General features: G+C 48.8%; 1 protein-coding gene across 1 annotated transcript in view; it reads right to left on the bottom strand.

The window, feature by feature from the left end:
- The window catches only part of NXN (nucleoredoxin), a 50,995-nt gene extending 38,739 nt beyond the window's left edge, over positions 1-12,256 (bottom strand). Inside the window, exon 1 of the mRNA XM_034068826.1 lies at positions 11,890-12,256. Within this exon, the coding sequence (XP_033924717.1) occupies positions 11,890-12,207 (318 nt within the window). The 5' untranslated portion in view covers positions 12,208-12,256. The remainder of the gene's footprint in view (positions 1-11,889) is intronic.
- Between the last annotated feature and the right edge of the window lie 5,822 nt (positions 12,257-18,078).

Here is an 18,078-nt window from a genome sequence, read left to right as displayed (position 1 = left end):
AGAGATAAGCACCTTTTGCTAAGTGGGGCCCTGGATGTTCCTGTCATGCACAATAATTAAACCATCTGTCGGGAGACACAGTGAATTAATGCAGACGGAGGTGGATAAAGGAATGAAATAGTTCCACTTCAATCCCCTCAGCTAAACAAAACCTAAACCAGGTCAAATCTAGTGATGAAAAAAGTAGGAGACTGAGAGAGATTCAAGAAATCTCGTTTAACCATTGACTTTTCCAGCATTTGCCAAAACAGCAGAAAACCAAAGACAGAGAGCACCCAAGCACACAGTGAGCAGGCTCCCAGGAGGAGAGAAAGGCATGAGGGCATCACTGTGCTGGCAAGTAGGAGCATGCACAGGACCACCATCAAGAAAGCACTGCAAAAGAGGCGGCCTGAAGGTCTTTGAATACAAGAAAGCAAAATTGCTGGGACAGCAGCTATAGCTTTTTCCATTCCTTTGGAAAAGAAAGAAGTCAAAGCTGTACCATACGTTAGCACTTAAGTAGTCTCTGCCCTCAAGTTTCCCACCATCTGCACGACACTCAGAAACTCCCCTACTCATTTAATTTATTGCTGTGTGCCTTCACCAAAATCAAAGACCTAAGTATCAGTAATCTTGGTGGGAGGCATCCAGCTGCTACAGCCCATTATAGAAACAGAACACACAGTATTTGTGCAGGCTTGCATTTAGAAGGCCGGGCAGCAAATCTTCCTAGGAAAAGCTTCCCATGCTTTCAGGCTCGCGGATCAAGCTGCAGGCATTAAGACCTTTCCCCTTCTATGTCTGTGAAATCCAGGGCTTAGGACACAAAAAATGGCTCTTTTCTAACCCTGGAACAAACTGATTTTGAAAGCACGCGGCACGATGGCGGCAGCAGCGGGGGGCAGCGGCTGCCAGGGAAGCAGAGCACAAGCTCAGAGCTGTGTGGGGCTGGTGAGACTGGGCTGCTCCTGGGGAAATGGGGCGTTGGGACCTGGAAATCACGGTGGCAGTGGCTGCTCTGGTCACTCACTCCTACCCCAGACCTCTCTCCTCCCAGGCTCTCTGCCCATCTGATGAAGACAGCAGGACTCCACTAATGCATGCAGCTATTTGCAAAGCTCCTGAGCACAAAGATTACAGGGAAGAGCTCATTACAAGTAGCCTCTAATGTAACAGCAATGAGGCCTCTGACAACCACAAGCCTGAATTAAAAAGGGAGCACCCTAAAAAATAAGCTTGTAGAGTCATCAGCCTCTCAGAAGGAAACGAGCAGAACTCCCTGCCCTCTTAAAGCACCAGATATCAGTTGATAAAAGAAGTGCATTCCTGCAAGCTAAACACCCAGGCAGTACTTGCAAGGCAGGACTTGTAGGCTGATTTGCTTTGCGAGTGACAGAACAGCAGACAGAAAAACTTGGGGTGGGGGTTGGCAATTTCTAACCCCCTGGTGACCTGTTTGATGCTGAAATCCCATCAGAAACAAGTATGTGCACAAGGAGCACAGTGCTGCTATCACCCACACTGCAGGCTGGATTAGGAGGGGAAAGCAGAGGGACTGAGGGCACCATGGGCCCCAACAGCTCTTGGACTCAGTTGCTTCTCAGAGGCTGGAACACAAAGGAGGTTTCATCTACTCGACAGTTCTGACAGCAAAGCTGGACATTGTCTCCTTCCCACACAGCTTAGTTCATTTCAAACCTGTTTTACCCTTGCTGTCTTTCAGCTCCCTTTAAGTTGTCTTATTCCTGCACACAAGAGAGCAGCAGCCAAGCCAAGAGAGGACAAACTGGGACTCATGGTGTGGCCACGACCCTCAGCAATGAGCAAATGGATGCTGAACTGCAAACACATCAGCACAGCCCACTGCCAAAACTCTCTATGCACACCTCCAACCCAGCGTGCAACCTTTTAACCAGCAGTGAACAGGAGGGGATGGAGCTGAGACCCCTGGCAACACTAATGAAAAAATCACTGGTTTTCCTTTTTGGGGTTGAGGCAGAATAATCCTTTTGAACTATCAAAGTGGGGGAGAACTGACATCTGTTCAGATTCAACAGAAAAAGAAAGGGAAAGGGAAAGGGAAAGGGAAAGGGAAAGGGAAAGGGAAAGGGAAAGGGAAAGGGAAAGGGAAAGGGAAAGGGAAAGGGAAAGGGAAAGGGAAAGGGAAAGGGAAAGGGAAGAAAGAAATGGGTCTCACTGTTTCAGCTCCAACTCATTCCCAGCTGGTAGGAAAGGTCTCTAGCTTTTATTCAAAGGCATTGTCTTTACACAAGGCCTTTCAGCAGAGGATTGCAAAGAACCTTACAGACATTTAATTGAAACTTACAACCTGCCCCAGTGAGGGAGGGATTATAAACAGGCCCCAGCTCAAACAGCAGCTCACGAGCACAAGCATCTCTTTCTCCTGCATGACCAAGGCAGTGGGCTCAGTTGCAGGAGCACAGCAGTCCCAGCCTCACCTAGCCACTAAATAAGCCTTAAAATAGCGTGGAGCCTTTGAAGAGCTGTCAGAGCAGAGACCAGAAGTGCACTCCAACAGGATGGGGAGGCAGGGAGCCACCTCCACTGACCAAGCCACAGCAAGGAGACGGGTCCAGCTTGCGCATGAGACACAAACTCATAGATTGTTACCCCTCTGCAGTTTAAATACTATAAGTTCCCAAAGGACAGCATTGCCAGGGACCAATTCATCCCTCCCTAACAACCCTGGGCCAAAAAAATGGAAATCCACTTTTTATTTCCTCCCACTTACCTATGGGGTGAGACTTATGGCGGTTGAATTAAACCTATTTAAACAAAAGTAAGTTCAGACATCTGCCTTTGCATAGTGTCAGCTGCGAGAAATGAGCTAACATCCAGATGCAGTGGCATGTCAGGATTAGCCCAGGCTGGGGCAGGAATGCTTCCATGTATGGAAAAATATTGGAGCAGTGAAACCATAAGCTTGGAGCAGAGCAAAGTGAGAGGCCCTGTCAATGAAGTCGCAGGCTCAGGTTTAGAGGATTTAGCGGCTCAGATCCGCCATAAGATCCTCAGCACATATTACAATAAATTTCACACTAGTTCCAAAAGGGCTCCCATGGCAATGCTGCGAGCTGTGAGGGTGAGATCCTACACCCGTGTGTTTGCTCTGGAAGCAGGGCTCAGACCACTGGGTACCATTAACGCTCCCCCACACTGGGCACAGACCTGGGTGTTGATGGAGAGGTTCTGGCGAGTCCAAGGCTGCTGCTCACACTCGCCTACCCCTCAGCGTCTGCCTTCTGCACAGCAGGATTAGTGGAAGCCAACTCAGAGCTGGCATGTGGGATGACGAGGTGGCAGTTCAAAAGGAAACACTGAGCTGGGAGCTGGTGTGTGCTTCTGCCAGCATCATGGCATGGGCAGCAGTGCTGAGGCACGGAGCAAGAGCCCATGCAGTGTTCTCAACTGGCCCAGCACAAATCAAGAGGGCTCATTTGTCAGCATCCTGAGTTAACGCTAATGAAGTAATGGCTATGACTTCATCTCTCCGGTGGGAATCTCTTGGGAACGAGGGAGAACTAGAATTGCTCTCTCCGGCTCGCTCACGCAGTTGCAATTCATTTCAGTTGCTTTCTACTCTCTTCTGCAAACATTACCTAATTCTCACCCAGATTCTTAAATCCTTGCACTGAAACATAAAACAGTGCTCCCTTCTCAGCTGTCAAAGCCCAGCTTCGCAGAGATCCCTCCTGGCAAGATCTGAACCCTGGCACTGGCTGCCATTCCCTTCCATGGCGGAGCCTCACCAAGCATCCACTCGCGTCTGAGGATGCCACCAGCTGTTTTTTATGCCTCAGACATGCAACAAAATCTGTTAACTCTTGGCAAATTCATTTTAAAAAGGGACCTTTGCACCTTTTCTTTGTTAAAGCATTTTAAAATCAGCCTGGATTTAGCAACAGCTGCAAAGACAGGCAGAATGTCACCAGAGGACCCTGGAGTTTCTGCCCTTGGCTGGCCAGGATAGCTTCAACTGCTGCAGGCCTTCATGGGTGCAAAACACACACAACAGCCCAGAGAGCTGTTAAGCCTTGCCCCCAAGCAGCACCAGGTTAGCCTCACTACCTTCCTCATCACAAGCCTTCTATGTTTGCTCTGCTCTGGGTTAGCTTCCCTGCAACCCTGCTGAAGATGTTCTCCCTTCTCTCACCATTCCTGGCCTTCGCCGTTGCAATGGCACCTGTGATTGTAAGAGCATCCTTTATGAACCAGATTCTCCCTGGTGTTTAGGCTCTGTGCACCTCCCGCTTGGGCAGGGAGCCAGCACTCCTGCACTCCTCTATGCCTCAGCATGGGCTCCCATTGCTTTGTTCTGAGGCCAGAGGGGCTTGCTGAGCTCCAAGCAGGACCTTGATCAGATTGCAAAAGTCCTGACGCAACTGAAGCAGTCAGTCACTCACACTAAATAAAGAGCACAAATTCTTTACATATTAATTGTTGGTTGCAATTGTTCACGGTGTTGAAAGACAGACGTGAGAGTATGCAGAAACCATTCCTGCATCTTTTTAGTTCCACCCTTCCATTAACTGCACACTCGAAGCCAAATCATAAGGCACTACATTTTCTTTGGAAAACCGAGATGATGAAAATGTGATCAGTTATCATACAGGATGCTCATGTTGTCATCTGAAATACTTGTGTAATTCACTATCCCACAAGAGAATTTAATACGTATATTTGCTTATTCATCAACTCATCCTGATCCCAGTTTCTCCACTGCCCATGTCTGTACCTCATGACCTAGAGATTTAACTCTAATTGTGTTTTTCACCCATAGCAAAGCAGCAGCTCCAGCCAGCATGGAGCAAGCTGCCCTGCAGGGATAGCTCAAGACAGTGTGGGAGAAAAACGCTCTCCCCAGCTGAACCCCAGATGGGAATGGAGTGGAATTAATGCACACAAAGCCCAAGTCATAATGAATCCAAGCACCCTGCCCATGCTGGCATTACTCCCCCCCCTTCCCTAATCGTTATTATCTGGAGATGGCATGAACACAAAGTGATCTGTCTAGAAAAATGTTTCAAATCTATCATGCATTACACTGATGTGCCATGGAACCAGTTTAGAGAATGCATGCAGCTATAAAGTCGTGACTACTCAGAATTCAACCCAGCCTGAAAGCTCAGGAGTCAGGTTGTTATCTGCTGAAAGCGGGGGGGGGGGCCCTGAAATGATCTGTGAATAGTTCAAAGCTGCAGTTAATTCAACATCTCTACTTTCAAAAGCATAAAACTCACAGATTCCTGGGGTGTGTAAGCTTTCTAAAAATGACAAACTACGAACTGTCAAATCAAAGCAGCAAACAGAAATCCACATGCCTGATAAGACAAATAGTTGCATTTTAAAGAGTAATTAAGTATCACTTTGGAATATTTTGCTTGGAACTTGTTTCCCTGATAAAAACCAGGGAAGGGAAGGAGAAGGAAGCAATCCATGCACACCAACAAGCTTCTCACTGAGCAAATGCTCAGGCAAATGCTGCTCAAACTTGTTTTCTTGAACTCAAGAGTTCAGCCCACTGTGGCACAGCCTCCCATACGCTCTCAGTTTCCCTCTATCCCTACACTTCACATCAAAACCCTAGCAATAAGGAGCAGACAATTGTTACGTTGAATCTGGCTTGTTGGGGAGGAGGGTGCATGGGGCTGGGGCGAGAATCCCCCTGGTTAATCACCAAGAAGTGCAATATCTTCTGACTTGACTTAGATTAAAACCATACCCTAACTTCCATGCTGGGAGCACTGCTGAAAAAAACAGGAATGCAAACAGAGAGCTCTACCCAGATGCAATTCAGAAGTGAAACCCTACCCCAGCCGCATGAGCTAACCCTGCCATACGCTGCTTTGAAACATTAAAAGTATGTCCATGAGAAAGGATCAAAAACCTCCAGCTTCAGAACGCCCTGCACTTTCTCAAACCCCAGACCTGCCAACAATGAACTCGCAACGGATTTCACACAAACCTTCTCATTACTAAGGAATAACTATAAGCACTGGTACGCAGGTTCATTTTGAGTGTTTAACAAGGAGACAGCCTACTGCATTTCAAACTAGAATGTTATCAGAGCGCTTGAAGAAGCCACCATCCAAAGGCAATGCAAACCTGATGTCAGTTTTGGTGGAAGTATTTGCAGCGCCCACTCCAAGACCCAACTGTGCACAACCAGCCAAAGCTCCCACTGCTTCTCCCCACTGCTGAGTCAGGAGGATTTGATAAGGGAAAAGTATGCAGAGACTTTCTGAGCAGACCTTCAAACATGGGCAATTCCCAACTGAAGGATGCAATAAGCAACGCAGCAGATAAGACATCAGCAAGACATTTAAAATACTAATTCTCCCCTAGAGACATCGCTTGGGCAGGCTTGGATATACAGGGAAATCCAACCTCCAAAGGCACCAGAGATGCTTTTGCAACTATTGCAGGCCTAGGACACAGTCCCCACACTTGCCATCTACTGACAGCAGTGCACGCTTATGAGGATTAGGGTCTTGGCGTAGATGACTGCTAACTGTATGGAGAATCACTGCAAAGCTGTATAAAACATACTTAGAAGTAACTGGGAAGAGTGGCATCAACAGCAAGAATTAGACAATGTTTTGGCTTCACTGTCATCCGCACAATGTGGAAATACTGAATAGCTTATTCCTCAGTCATAGTGCACTGTTGTACTTCTCCAAAATGACACAGAAATACACTCCATTGTTTTGCACTTTCTTTTGTAAAGCTGCTACGTGTTCAGCTCCTAAAAGAATGCATTTTGGGAGAGGAGCTGTGCACTGATTACTTTGAAAAGTAAAGTTGCTTGCTTAGCTCTGCAACCTGAGAGTAACAAATGAAATTGTCAAGCATGCATTTTTAAAATGAGCGTTTTCATTTCAACATCTGGATTAAGATGCCACAATGAAAAACAGCACACGGGCTTCCCTCTGCTCCTTTCATACATCTCCCACTCTTATGTTTCAGAACCAGAGAGTTTCAAAGCAAACAAAGAATCAGTTGGTGCTGCTTCTTACTCAATAGCCTTATGTCATGAAAAGACCATATTTTCCAAATCTACATCTCATGAGCCAAAGATTTCACATACATTCCCACCCCAGAAACACAAAGTCAGGAATACAGCTGAAAGTGATTACCTCGATATTTTTATGATGCAACTCAAAAGCTGCTTCAAGTGATTTGCAACATTTTCTGTTAAGACAAATCCCACATCTGTGCTGACCACTTGCCTCCCAGATCTCAGCAGATGGCGACTGCAGATGGAAAAGTTACAAGTCCCTGAAAATCAGGGTGTATCTGAAACCGTAATCAAGGGTTTGAGGTTTCCTCACCCACAAAAAATTACGTGTAGTCTCATTTAATGACATTTCTACCTCTTCCCCACGTTTCTTGCTACCTATAAAACTAGTACCTGGTGTCTTGTTAGGAGAGGCTCCCACAGGAGACAATGTTTTTAAGCAGAAGGAAAGAAAATGTTCTTTTCTTGGGAAGGTGAAGGGAAACATAGGCCATTATTTTTTAAAATGTGTATTTGTTGTAAAAGACTTCACAGAGATATCTGCAAACACAAGAGGCTTGTCACATTTTACCCAATCTTAAGACCACTGTCTTAATGTGGTGCTGAGGAAGATGTACCCCCCGCACACTCCAACTCAGATCACCCACCATTGTAGTCAAGTCACTAAAACAAAACCCAAAACTACCATCTTGCTCCCGTCCCCCTCCTTATAGCAAGACAGAACAGAGATCTTCACACACAAAGATCACATGCCTCTGCCACACAATCAGCAAAAGACACATCTCATGTGAACATGGGAGAAAAATACACAGAGCAGGGTGGACAAATCCAACTTTTAAGACAAAGGAGGACCACTAAGTCCCAACCAAAGTGTATTTACCAGTGTGTGCAAAGAGATCCTCAAACTGTTTTCAGATCCTTGCCCGAGTAATCACAGGAACCTAATCAACATGTTTTCCATTTATTTAAAACCAGAGCAGAAGCATTTCAGCCCCAGCAGGAACGGGTTTGCCTTCCCAAGAAGAACCTGGGCTACACACAAGCAGATGCATAAATGCAATGGAAAACAAACACAACACAAGAGGCAAAGCACAGATCCTACACCACTGCGGCGCCGCGTGGATGCACCAAGTAAGTGTCATTGGAAAACTCAAGATTAAGAAGAATGAGGAAGACAACTGGGCCAAGTAAGGAACAAGCAAAAGGCAAAGGCAAATAAACAACAGCAAAAGATAAACTGCTCCTCTCCAAGTGCAGACCCACTTAAAGCCCCTCCTCCAGCACTATAATCCTCCTTTCTCCCACTACTACACAGACCCATATGAGAGTGCCCACTTGACACGGACAATGACAAGTAGGCCAATTTATGCTATTTTTTAGCAGGAATGACCAAGAGGTCCCACAACAGCACAGCAGGACAACACGCTCCTGCTCACCTCCAAAAGCCTGCATGGTGTAAGCCCGCAAACAGCACCAGAATTTATCCTGAGTGTAGGCAGACTGCACCAGGAATGGTCTAAAGCTCACCAAGAGAAGTCTAGGATCCTTCCTACAGAGAGGAGGGTACTGCCCCATCGTGGCGCCAGCAGACATCAGGGCATGTAGACAGATGGGGACTATTTACATTACCGAGGTTCTCAATAGTAATCAGGAATTAAAGCTATTATTAAATCAAGTCTCCAGAACTTGAGCAGATGTTCATGCAGATAACAACAGGGTAATGTTAAACCAAAACCCCAAACTCAACAAAGATACAGAGCAACATCTCTCCACATTCTGCTCAGTAATGCCAAGCATTATTGGAAAACAAATCAGTTATCAACAGTTACGTATAGCTATCCAGGCTGAACTGCTTAATTGAGGGCTGTTTATCACAAGGTAAAGGCCTCCTATCTCATTTGGCACATAATGGGTTTGTCCTTGAAAAATAACCCCAGTAATATGGCTGGCTGTGGCTCAGATGGAAGCATAATGCCATCATCCTCATTAATCAAAGGCTTTCCCCACATCCAGATGTTTGCTGACTTGTACTGCTTTCTTTTATTACTGGTTTGGAGACAGAAATTGCTATATGGTAAAGTCACTCAAATTCAGCTGGTCACTGCAAGATGCACAGACTGCTATGTCCTTGGTAACTGCACCCCAGCATTATTGAGTTACTGAAGCATTCAACAAAGAGTGGCTGTTTTCTTTGATAACTCATACTCATTTCACCAATAACCATGAGAGTAAGATGCTATTTTGCTTTCAGGACTGTGGGAATTTTACTGCATGCCTGGAAAAGAAGCTGGTTTTTAAGACCTACATTAAATGCTCAGAGTTTGGAAGAAGAAAACATAAAAAAAACACAAAGGACACCTGAGAAACACAATGTGCACAGTGACACGTGTTTCAGCAGGAAAACAGGACTGTAATAGGCATATTATTCAATAATTCTGAGCAGTAAAAGTGATCTACAGCCAATATGCAATAGGAAGCCATCTCTCCCCAAAGCTTTCACATCCTCAGTAGATAAGGTAACCAACCCACAATAGGAAGCACTGGCTGGAAGGGACCTCTGGAACTCTTTGAGCCCTGTGGACACCAGCACCAGGCTCTGCCAGGCACAGCTTTGCCCAGCCAAGCCCCAAAACCTCCAAGGACACTAGCTCCGCAACCTCCAGGGGCTGAGAGCTAAGGAACAGAGTTCAGCCCCCTGACTGCTGTTCCCATCCCTACTCTGTATCTCTAACATCCCTCTCTTCCCATCAATCTATATCATTCTCTGGAGGTTGCCTCCCATCAGATTTAGGAGCAGCCTTTAGTGCAAAAGAACTCAAAAGGCCTGCCTACATTTTTCCAATGCTTTTGTTTTAAAGCAAATTAAGCCCAGGAGGTACCAAACATATGCTGGACATTCCCAGCCACTGCTGGCATGTTTCTGAAAACCAGAAAGTTTGTGCTTTTGTGGAGAGTCAGGTCATTAACCCAACTATGTAAAAAGCAGCCTATTATACAAGGGAACTTCTAAGTGCCTGAACTACAAGTTATAAATCTCCTGTTTAGAAATCTGATATCCTGACATAATTGCCCTTGTAACTTACAAATAGGTTCTCTGTTATCCACAGATTAAGCTTCCTCCAAAGCCATATCACATCTGCTTAGTTTTGAAAATATACAGCACGAGCTTCAATTACTTTGCACTGCGCACAAAAATAATCCTGAATTTAACTCAGAGCTTCTTGGAATAAGAGTTTAAGACCCCATAATCTTTTTATTTCATGTTTTCTCGCAATCTAATGGATGGAAGTACTGGCCGGCATGTAAAATGAATGCCACCACCCACTTCTATGATTTCTCAACCATTTAACTACATTGCAGTGGAATTTTTAAAGCAAGTATGTCAAGCAAAAGCCCCACCACCTAAATAATCCAAAATGTTCTGTAGGGAAATGGCCAGCTACTAATTGGAACCACAATCTTTTCAAGTGCCTGTAGGAACAGGGTTTGTGTTTAAAGAAAGTGGAATTTAACTAATTTCTCAGAAGGATGAAGCTTCTCTTACAACTCCTCTTTTTAATTAAGCTGATTTCAGGCTCCCACCTGTGACCACTCATGCAACCTCCCAGTTAGAAGTGTCTGGGCTTAAGGGACAAACTGAGGGCCTTCAGGAGCATCCTTCAGGTACACATCATTAAACACGCAAGAGCTTTTGCAAGGTGCTAAGTGACCAAAAACCTGCAGCAAATGAGGGAAGAAAAGCCATACGGGTTTCAACCCAGATACACCTCAGCAGAAGGGACATCACCCGGCACAGCCCTACGACTGCCAGCGTTCCCTTAAATGACTCCTTTGCCTCATTAACAGCCCGAAGTGCCGGCAGAGGAGGGTTCAGAGCCACGACCAGGAAGAAATTATCCCTTTCATCCCGACACAGCCTCGCAGATCCCATACACGGGGTATGCCCGAGGGGACTCAGCCACCCCCTGGCCCCGACTTTATCCCAATCCCTGCTGAAGCAGAGTTTACCAAGCGCTGAGCCAATGCCTGTCCACTGCTCTCAGACCAGCAGCTGGAAAGACGCTTAGAAACGGCACGGTGGGGCACCACCTTTTTAATTCCTACTCAATAGCTGACAGAGATTAGGTTTGTAAAGAGGGGTTTGTGCTTGGCTCTTTTAAACTACCAACGTTACAAGGTTGCTGGGATCGGGAAGCTCAGCTTTTGCCTTCCTGCCTGGGTCTTACAGAGCGCTTTTTGTCGTTACCTGCTTTTCAGATTAAACTCTTCAGCTGAGGAGCTGTAACTTGTGGAGCGTGTGCTAAATGAGACAAATAGCAACCGACATCCCACAAACTCACCCGGCAGCTCCGTGGCGAGCCGGGCTCCAGCTCGCTCCTGAACCACCGAACGTCCCCCCCGCAGCCGGACACGGCCCTTTCTGTGCCCAGACCCACGCAGGAGCCCACGGGCACCCTGTCCACGCCAAGGCCGGCTTCCCTCAGCCCTGGTCCCACGTTCCAGCCCCGAGGAGCGGCTCCTCACACCCCTCACCCTCCGTCCCCGCTGCTCTGAGGGGACCCCTCGAGGCCGACAGGCACCCCCCTAAAACCGACACCCCCAGGCCGGGGTCCTCCCGTTCCCCTCCTCGCACGGAGCCGCCGGCATCTCCCGGCCCGCTGCGGCAAGCAGGCCCCGGGAACCGGAGGAGCCGGGCGAGGCGGCGTCGCCCCGCGGGCCGGGAGCCCACAGCCCCACCGCCCGCTCCGGTTCCCCCCGGGAACTTTCTGGAAGGCGCCCACGGCCACGCGGCCCCGGCCGAGCCCCACCGGACCCAGACAAAGCCCGGGGCTCGCCCCCCAACCCCGGCCCGGCCCCCGCGGTCTCACCTTGCGGTGCTTGTCGGCGAAGGGCAGCGCCAGCCAGGGCATGGCCCGCACGGCCTCCTGCCACTGCTGCTGCTCCTGCTCGGCCGACACGAAGACGATCTCGAGGCGCTGCCCTCCGGCCGCCGCCGCCTCCCCCCTGAAGCGCCCGTAGAAGGCGGCGAGGCTGGCGCCGAGCTGCGCGCAGGGGCCGCCGAGGCTGCAGCCGAAGTAAAGCCCCACCAAGGACACCCCTCGGGCTGCCAGCGCCGATACGGACACCTCCTCCCCGTCCGCCGACACCAGCACCTCTCCCAGCACCTCCGCCAGGGCCCCCGCCATCCCGCTCCGCTCCGGCCGCCACCGCCGCAGCCCGCGCCGGCACACACCAGCACGGCCGCCACAGGGGGCGCTGCCTGCCCCGCCCGGCCCCGTGCCCGCCTCCGCCTCGGGCAGCGCCGCCCTGCGCCCCGCACGGCCCGGCCCGGCCCGGCCCCCCCCGCCCGGCTTGGGCCAGCCAGGCCCGCAGCGCCCAGGCCGTGGGTTAAGCCCCCACGCAGGTCTCAGCCCGGCTGAGGGATGGTGGGGGGTATGGCCGGTGCCCACCGGGGCAGGGGAGGGCCTTGCCTCACGGCGCAGTCCCGCTGCCATGGCTAAGGGTCAGGAGCTCGCTTTGCCCCGCAGTAACAAAGGAGCGGCTGAGTGTTTAGGCTGGAGAAGAAAAGGCTCAGGGGGGTCCTTACTGCTCTCTACAAGTACCTGAAAGGAGGTTGTAGTGAGGTGGGGGCAGTCTCCCAATTAACCAGTGATAGGACAAGAGGTAACGGCCTCCAGCTGTGCCAAGGGAGGTTTAGATTGGACATTGGGAACAATTTCCTCCCCAAAAGGGTGCTCAGGGAATGGAAGAGGCTGCCCAGGGCTGTGGTGGAATCACCATCCCTGGAAGTGTTCACAAACAGTGCAGATGAGGCCTGCACTGACATGGTTTAGTGATGGCCTTGGCAGTTCTGGGTGTCAGCAAGGGCAGAGCAAGCTTTCACAGAGCCTGCAGAACTAGAGCGTTTTCCTTCTTTGTTTTCAAAATCTAATGTAAATGTAATGTTTGCCCTTATCAATGGCAGGCAGGAAAATCCCGAAAGCCAATCCAGAAGTGTAAACACGAGGAAATTTGGCTGCATTGAATGACAGCGCCTGGCTGGCTGGAATACAGCAAGGAAATAAAGTGTAGACGGTGACATGCAAACCAGGCTTTAAAATGTGTTTGCTCTTGGCAATCAAAGTTTGTAATCTGCAAGCCTGCAGAATTCACTGTGGCTCAGCCACCTCGGACTGATGTCTGCGTGTCCATGGCGCAGATCCTGACCTGCCTGTCCTCACCACAAAACACCTCAGCATGCAGTCACATATTATCCACTCTAACACACCAAGATAAGTGTGAAAACAGAGGATGGGCTTGGGGCTGAAGTTTGGGGGTTTTGCTTTGGAGCATCCACGTGTGTTCTTCCAGGGACGCACAACTCCATGGGCACTGCAGAAACACGGGGGGAGCAATCTGTGTGCATGGGTTGGACACCTTCTCTATGTACCCCGTGCAAGAGCCTCAATGCAGCACTCTTAAATCTGCTGCTGTAAACAACACCTTTATTTTTACAACAGTCCTTATTTGGCTTTTTGTTGTTGCTGTTTTCAATTGTACTTATTGTCTAGCATCCAGAGCCATTAGGGGATGCTTTATAAATACAATTAATTATCATTATTATTATTACTACAGCTTTACAATCTCTCTTTTCTTTTGCCAAGACCTGCTCCCTAGAGGAGGTTCAAAGCAAGAGGAGTTTTGTCTTGTTTTTATTTGTCCTGCCTTATCTGCCTTAATTAAGTATTTGGGCTCTTCAGGGCAGGGTTTTAAGTCTGCAGCCCTGAACTCAATCAACCCATATGGCAATATAAATACTCTCTTGTAAAACAGTATTTATGTCTGCAGTGAATTTGCCTGGCCCTGTTTTTAGCAAAGAAAGCACAACTAAGATGCTCTGGAGTACACAACAAGTTAAAAGCATTTCTTTCTCTTAAAGAATAATAAAATAGACCAAGGGATCTGTTCTTACCAAACAACATCATGGTGTGTGGGGTGACCAGGCTGAGGTTAAACCACACAAACACTTGCAGGGCTTCTGTTGATGGGGGATGTTTGGCTGTGCACAGTCGAATCATGGATTCGGGATGCCCACTTGAGAGCCAGCTTGGGACACTGGAATTAGAGAAGCAGGACGACACCACAGGGCTTTTAATAAGCAGTTTCTTGTCTCTCCAAGACATTTCCCTAACTCCAATGCATCCCAAGTCCTCTTTTTCACACCTCATCCCCTTTCACGAGTATATATTGCGTTTTTCAGTAAAGTATCCACTAAATATTTGCCCAAGAATATGCCAAATATTTGGGTTTTCCTGGTTTCCCCCCCTCCCCTCCCCAGTGCTCATCAGGCTCTTGCCGACGAGGAACAGAACAAACACACCCTCCGCACACGGTGCAGCCGGGAACGGCTGGAAGGGGACCCGGGCGCGCTCCCGTTCCACCCGGGCGCGCTCCCGTTCGCCCGCTTGCGATGCTCCACCGGGACCAGCGGGGCTCCAGCGCCCCCTGCCGGGGCGGCCGCGCACAGCGAGTCCGGAGCCCGGTGCCGCAGCCCAAGGGGCGGCTGCAGCATGGAGCTGGGGTCCCGCTTGCTGCTTCACCGGGGAAGCCTCTGCCCAAAGCCGGTAGTACCGAGCTGTGGGTATGGGCGCTCAGCAGCTTGGGGACTGCACGGGTGGTCTCTCCAGAGTGCAGTAGAGGGGGAGAATCCCCTCCATGACTTGCTATGCACGCTCTGGGGGGGGGGGGGGGTCTGGGCTCAAGTGTACACTGCCGGGCCATGGGGAACTTCTTATCAACCAGCACTTTCAAGTCCTTCCCTTCAGGTTTGCTCTTGATCCAGTCTTGCCGGTATTTGTGCTTGGAATTGCCCCAGCCTAGCTGCAGGACCTTTCACTTGTATGCTCAGGGTGGTTTTTAAACAGCAGCAGCTGAGTTACCCTGAAGCTACAGCATAAAGGAAGCCATCAAAGAACTCTCTTATTTCCCAACAGAAGAGAGAAGCAGGCTGATTAAGACCCATTTTTTGGGAAGGCAGCTTTCCAGGACATAGGAAGAGCCCCAGGTTAGTTCCCAGCTCACACAGGGCTGCAATGGCGCAGGCAGGCAGCAGCACACAGCGGTGGATGGGCAGCAGTGCAGGGACACGGAGGCCCTGCCAGGCTGGCTGGTGCCACTGAGACACTAGATTTCTCATTGCCACTTTCTTTAAGCAGGCAACTGCCTTTTGGACAAATCCCATCCACTGTAAACATGGGTTTCGTGCTTCCCTATAAACCTTTTCTACAGAGGCATGTCTGGACTAGCAAGCTGAGACAAATAATGGTGGGAACAGTCCTGTTCATGTCAGAGTCCATGCCAAAAACTAGAGGTTATGGGCAATAAGAACACTCAGGATGATTAGAGACTGCTGAGAGCTGCCTGTTTCTGAGCTCAGGCTTTCTGGCAGCTGTGCAATTGCAGGTCTTGTAACGCCTCCAGTGCAGCAGCTGCATCACCAGCCATCACCATTTTAAAACATTATTAGTCATTATGTTTTTTGACATTACTGAACATAAATTATACCTTGGAGACACAGGGAGCAGTGGAACACCAATTGTCTTGGGTCTGAGGAAGCCAGCAGGATGGACTTAAAAACACTTCCATGGGGTCACCAGAGTGCCAGATCATTGGCATGTTTTGCTAATGCAATTACTACTCCAGAAGACCCTCACTTCCTTCATTGTCAGATCATCACACAAGGGGAGCTATCTGAAGATGGCTGTTCAGGTTTGGTTTTGGGTGTTGACAAGCCCCAAATCCCTGTGCTGCATCCACTGGTGGCTCTGATCATCTGATCCTATGGTATGGCACTTAAATAACACCCAATTTAATTGCAAAACACTCTTTATATTTTTAATATAGCTGTATTCTGAACTCCACATTGTACAGAGGGGAGTGGATTTTCCATGGTATCTGGACATCAGCCAGCAGTAAGGTCTCATAAAGAAAGAGATACTCTTCAAACAGCTGAGCGTTTGACATAAATCCATTGTGTTCTGACAGTTTTCTTATTTGGTAGCTCTTAATCGCAATGGTTCCAGACACGGTACATTTGTGGGGTTTATTTTAGTAACAGGATGTTGGCTGCGTTTCAGAATATGGACATCCATATCTAGGGAAAGCCCTGGGTACTCATCCTGCTGGCAACCTGCAGAAAAAGGGCCTAATTCTGCTCTGCAGATGATGCAAGCCAACTACAATCCTTCTCCCCTCAGCTGCTTCCTTCTGGATTCATATCAGCATCGCTGGAGCTGCTGCAACCATCTCCAATGGGGCGGCCATCTGCCTGCTCTAGAGGGTTTGTAGCTGGTCACACATTAACTCCTTTAAACAGGTCTGTGTTAAGGTGTCAGCCTTCCAAAACACTGCCCCACATTCACTGAGGTCTAAAAAATGGCCGAGTTCAATGATCTTAAACTCTGAAGGAATTTGACCCTTCGAATTCTTCTAACTGGTGTTGCAATACTGTTAATATCCGGGCTGCTGAGGGCAGCTCTGTGCGAGGCCCGTGGTACATTTGACCCTTCCCATCCCTCTGGGAGTGCCAGCAGATGAGCCCCATCGAATTCATTGGGCAGCTGGCAGGATCTTTATCCCTGTCACAGGGAGGGAAGGAGCAAAGGTGCCAGCATCCAGCACCAGTGCTGGGCTCAGCCTGCAAGTTTGCACCGACCTACATTCCCCTCAGCAGTCACAGGCTGATCTGAGAGTGGGGAGGCAGAAGCAGCAGGGCTGATGCACCAGTGACAGAGGAGACCACAGGGCACATCAGACCAGGTTCTGTTCCACTGCTTCCCAGTGAGACTGGGATCCATATGTCACCACAGAAACACAAAACACCTCTTCTGAAAGCAAATGGAGTTGATTTCAAACAGCAGCAGCAAAACACAAACAGGGTTTCAATCACAACTCTGCATATTTTGTTGTCCAGTACCTGGGAGGTAACATTTGTCCCCTATACCTGAAGAGATAGGGCTTGTTATTTTCAAAGTCCTTTTTCCCAGGTTTCTGCCTGCTTCTCTGACTCCTCTTTGCCAACCCCAGGTATTAATCTCATCAGGGTCACAAGTAAACTTCAAAGGGACTCACACTTGTGCTGTGTGTGAGGACCATGAATGGCACAGTCTGAGCCTTATCATTTCCCTCCTGCCTCCACATGAGATAATGGCACTGCAGGAAGCCTCTGGCCTTCACTGGCCACAGCAGTCACACAACAACAAGGACACACATTGTTCTCTGCTAACTACTTCTAGTTCTTTATAACTGCCACTGCAGGACCATCCTGCAGGCAGCACATGCACCCAGCTGCCTGCTGCTCTGCCCAGGGGAGGAAAAGCATCACCCCCAGCTCACTGAGCCCTGCACAAAGCCATGCCATTTGGACCAGTGACCCTTGCTGTTCTCACCCAGCATGAGACTGGAGTGACACCTTCTCTTTCATTTCTCCAGTCCGTTTTCCACCCTCAGTAGGTATGCTGGAGATGTGCACACTGTCTGCCTTAAGTGTTGACCTGAACTCAGTCTATGCCTGCTGCCAAGCACATCAGGGTGGCCTAAGCCCCCCAGGGTGTGTCGTGGTGATGTGAATACTACCAAAGGAAGAAGACACTGTTCCAAAATTAAACCATGTTCACATTGAACTTTACACTGTTCTTTCCTCATTTGTGAGAAGGTTTTGGTGATCTGTGAATAAAACCCTCTGGCTATGCTGAAACATTCATTTCTTGAAGAAACAACTTCAGCTAAGCTTTGCAAGTTGCTCTTTCCCCCTTAACTACCACCAAAATCAAGAAGAGCTCAAGCCCAGGCTGCCGCAGCAGCAGGCACTCTTTTGTCCTGAGATACCCTAATTTCATTATGGCACATGAAACCAGAGTGGCTGTGACTCACCACCACTACTACACAGTACTTCACAATGTCACATTATACCTCTGGGAGCAAGAGAGTAAGTGGAATATTAACAATACTTTACATTTCTGTGTGATGACAGCACAGCTATAAGGCACCGGGGGAGCATTTATACAGCTGAACCAAGC

Source organism: Melopsittacus undulatus, chromosome 13, assembly GCF_012275295.1.
Source record: "Melopsittacus undulatus isolate bMelUnd1 chromosome 13, bMelUnd1.mat.Z, whole genome shotgun sequence".
Lineage (NCBI taxonomy): Eukaryota > Metazoa > Chordata > Aves > Psittaciformes > Psittaculidae > Melopsittacus > Melopsittacus undulatus.
The sequence above is the reverse complement of the archived record's forward strand: the minus strand, read 5'-3'. Positions and strand labels throughout refer to the sequence as shown.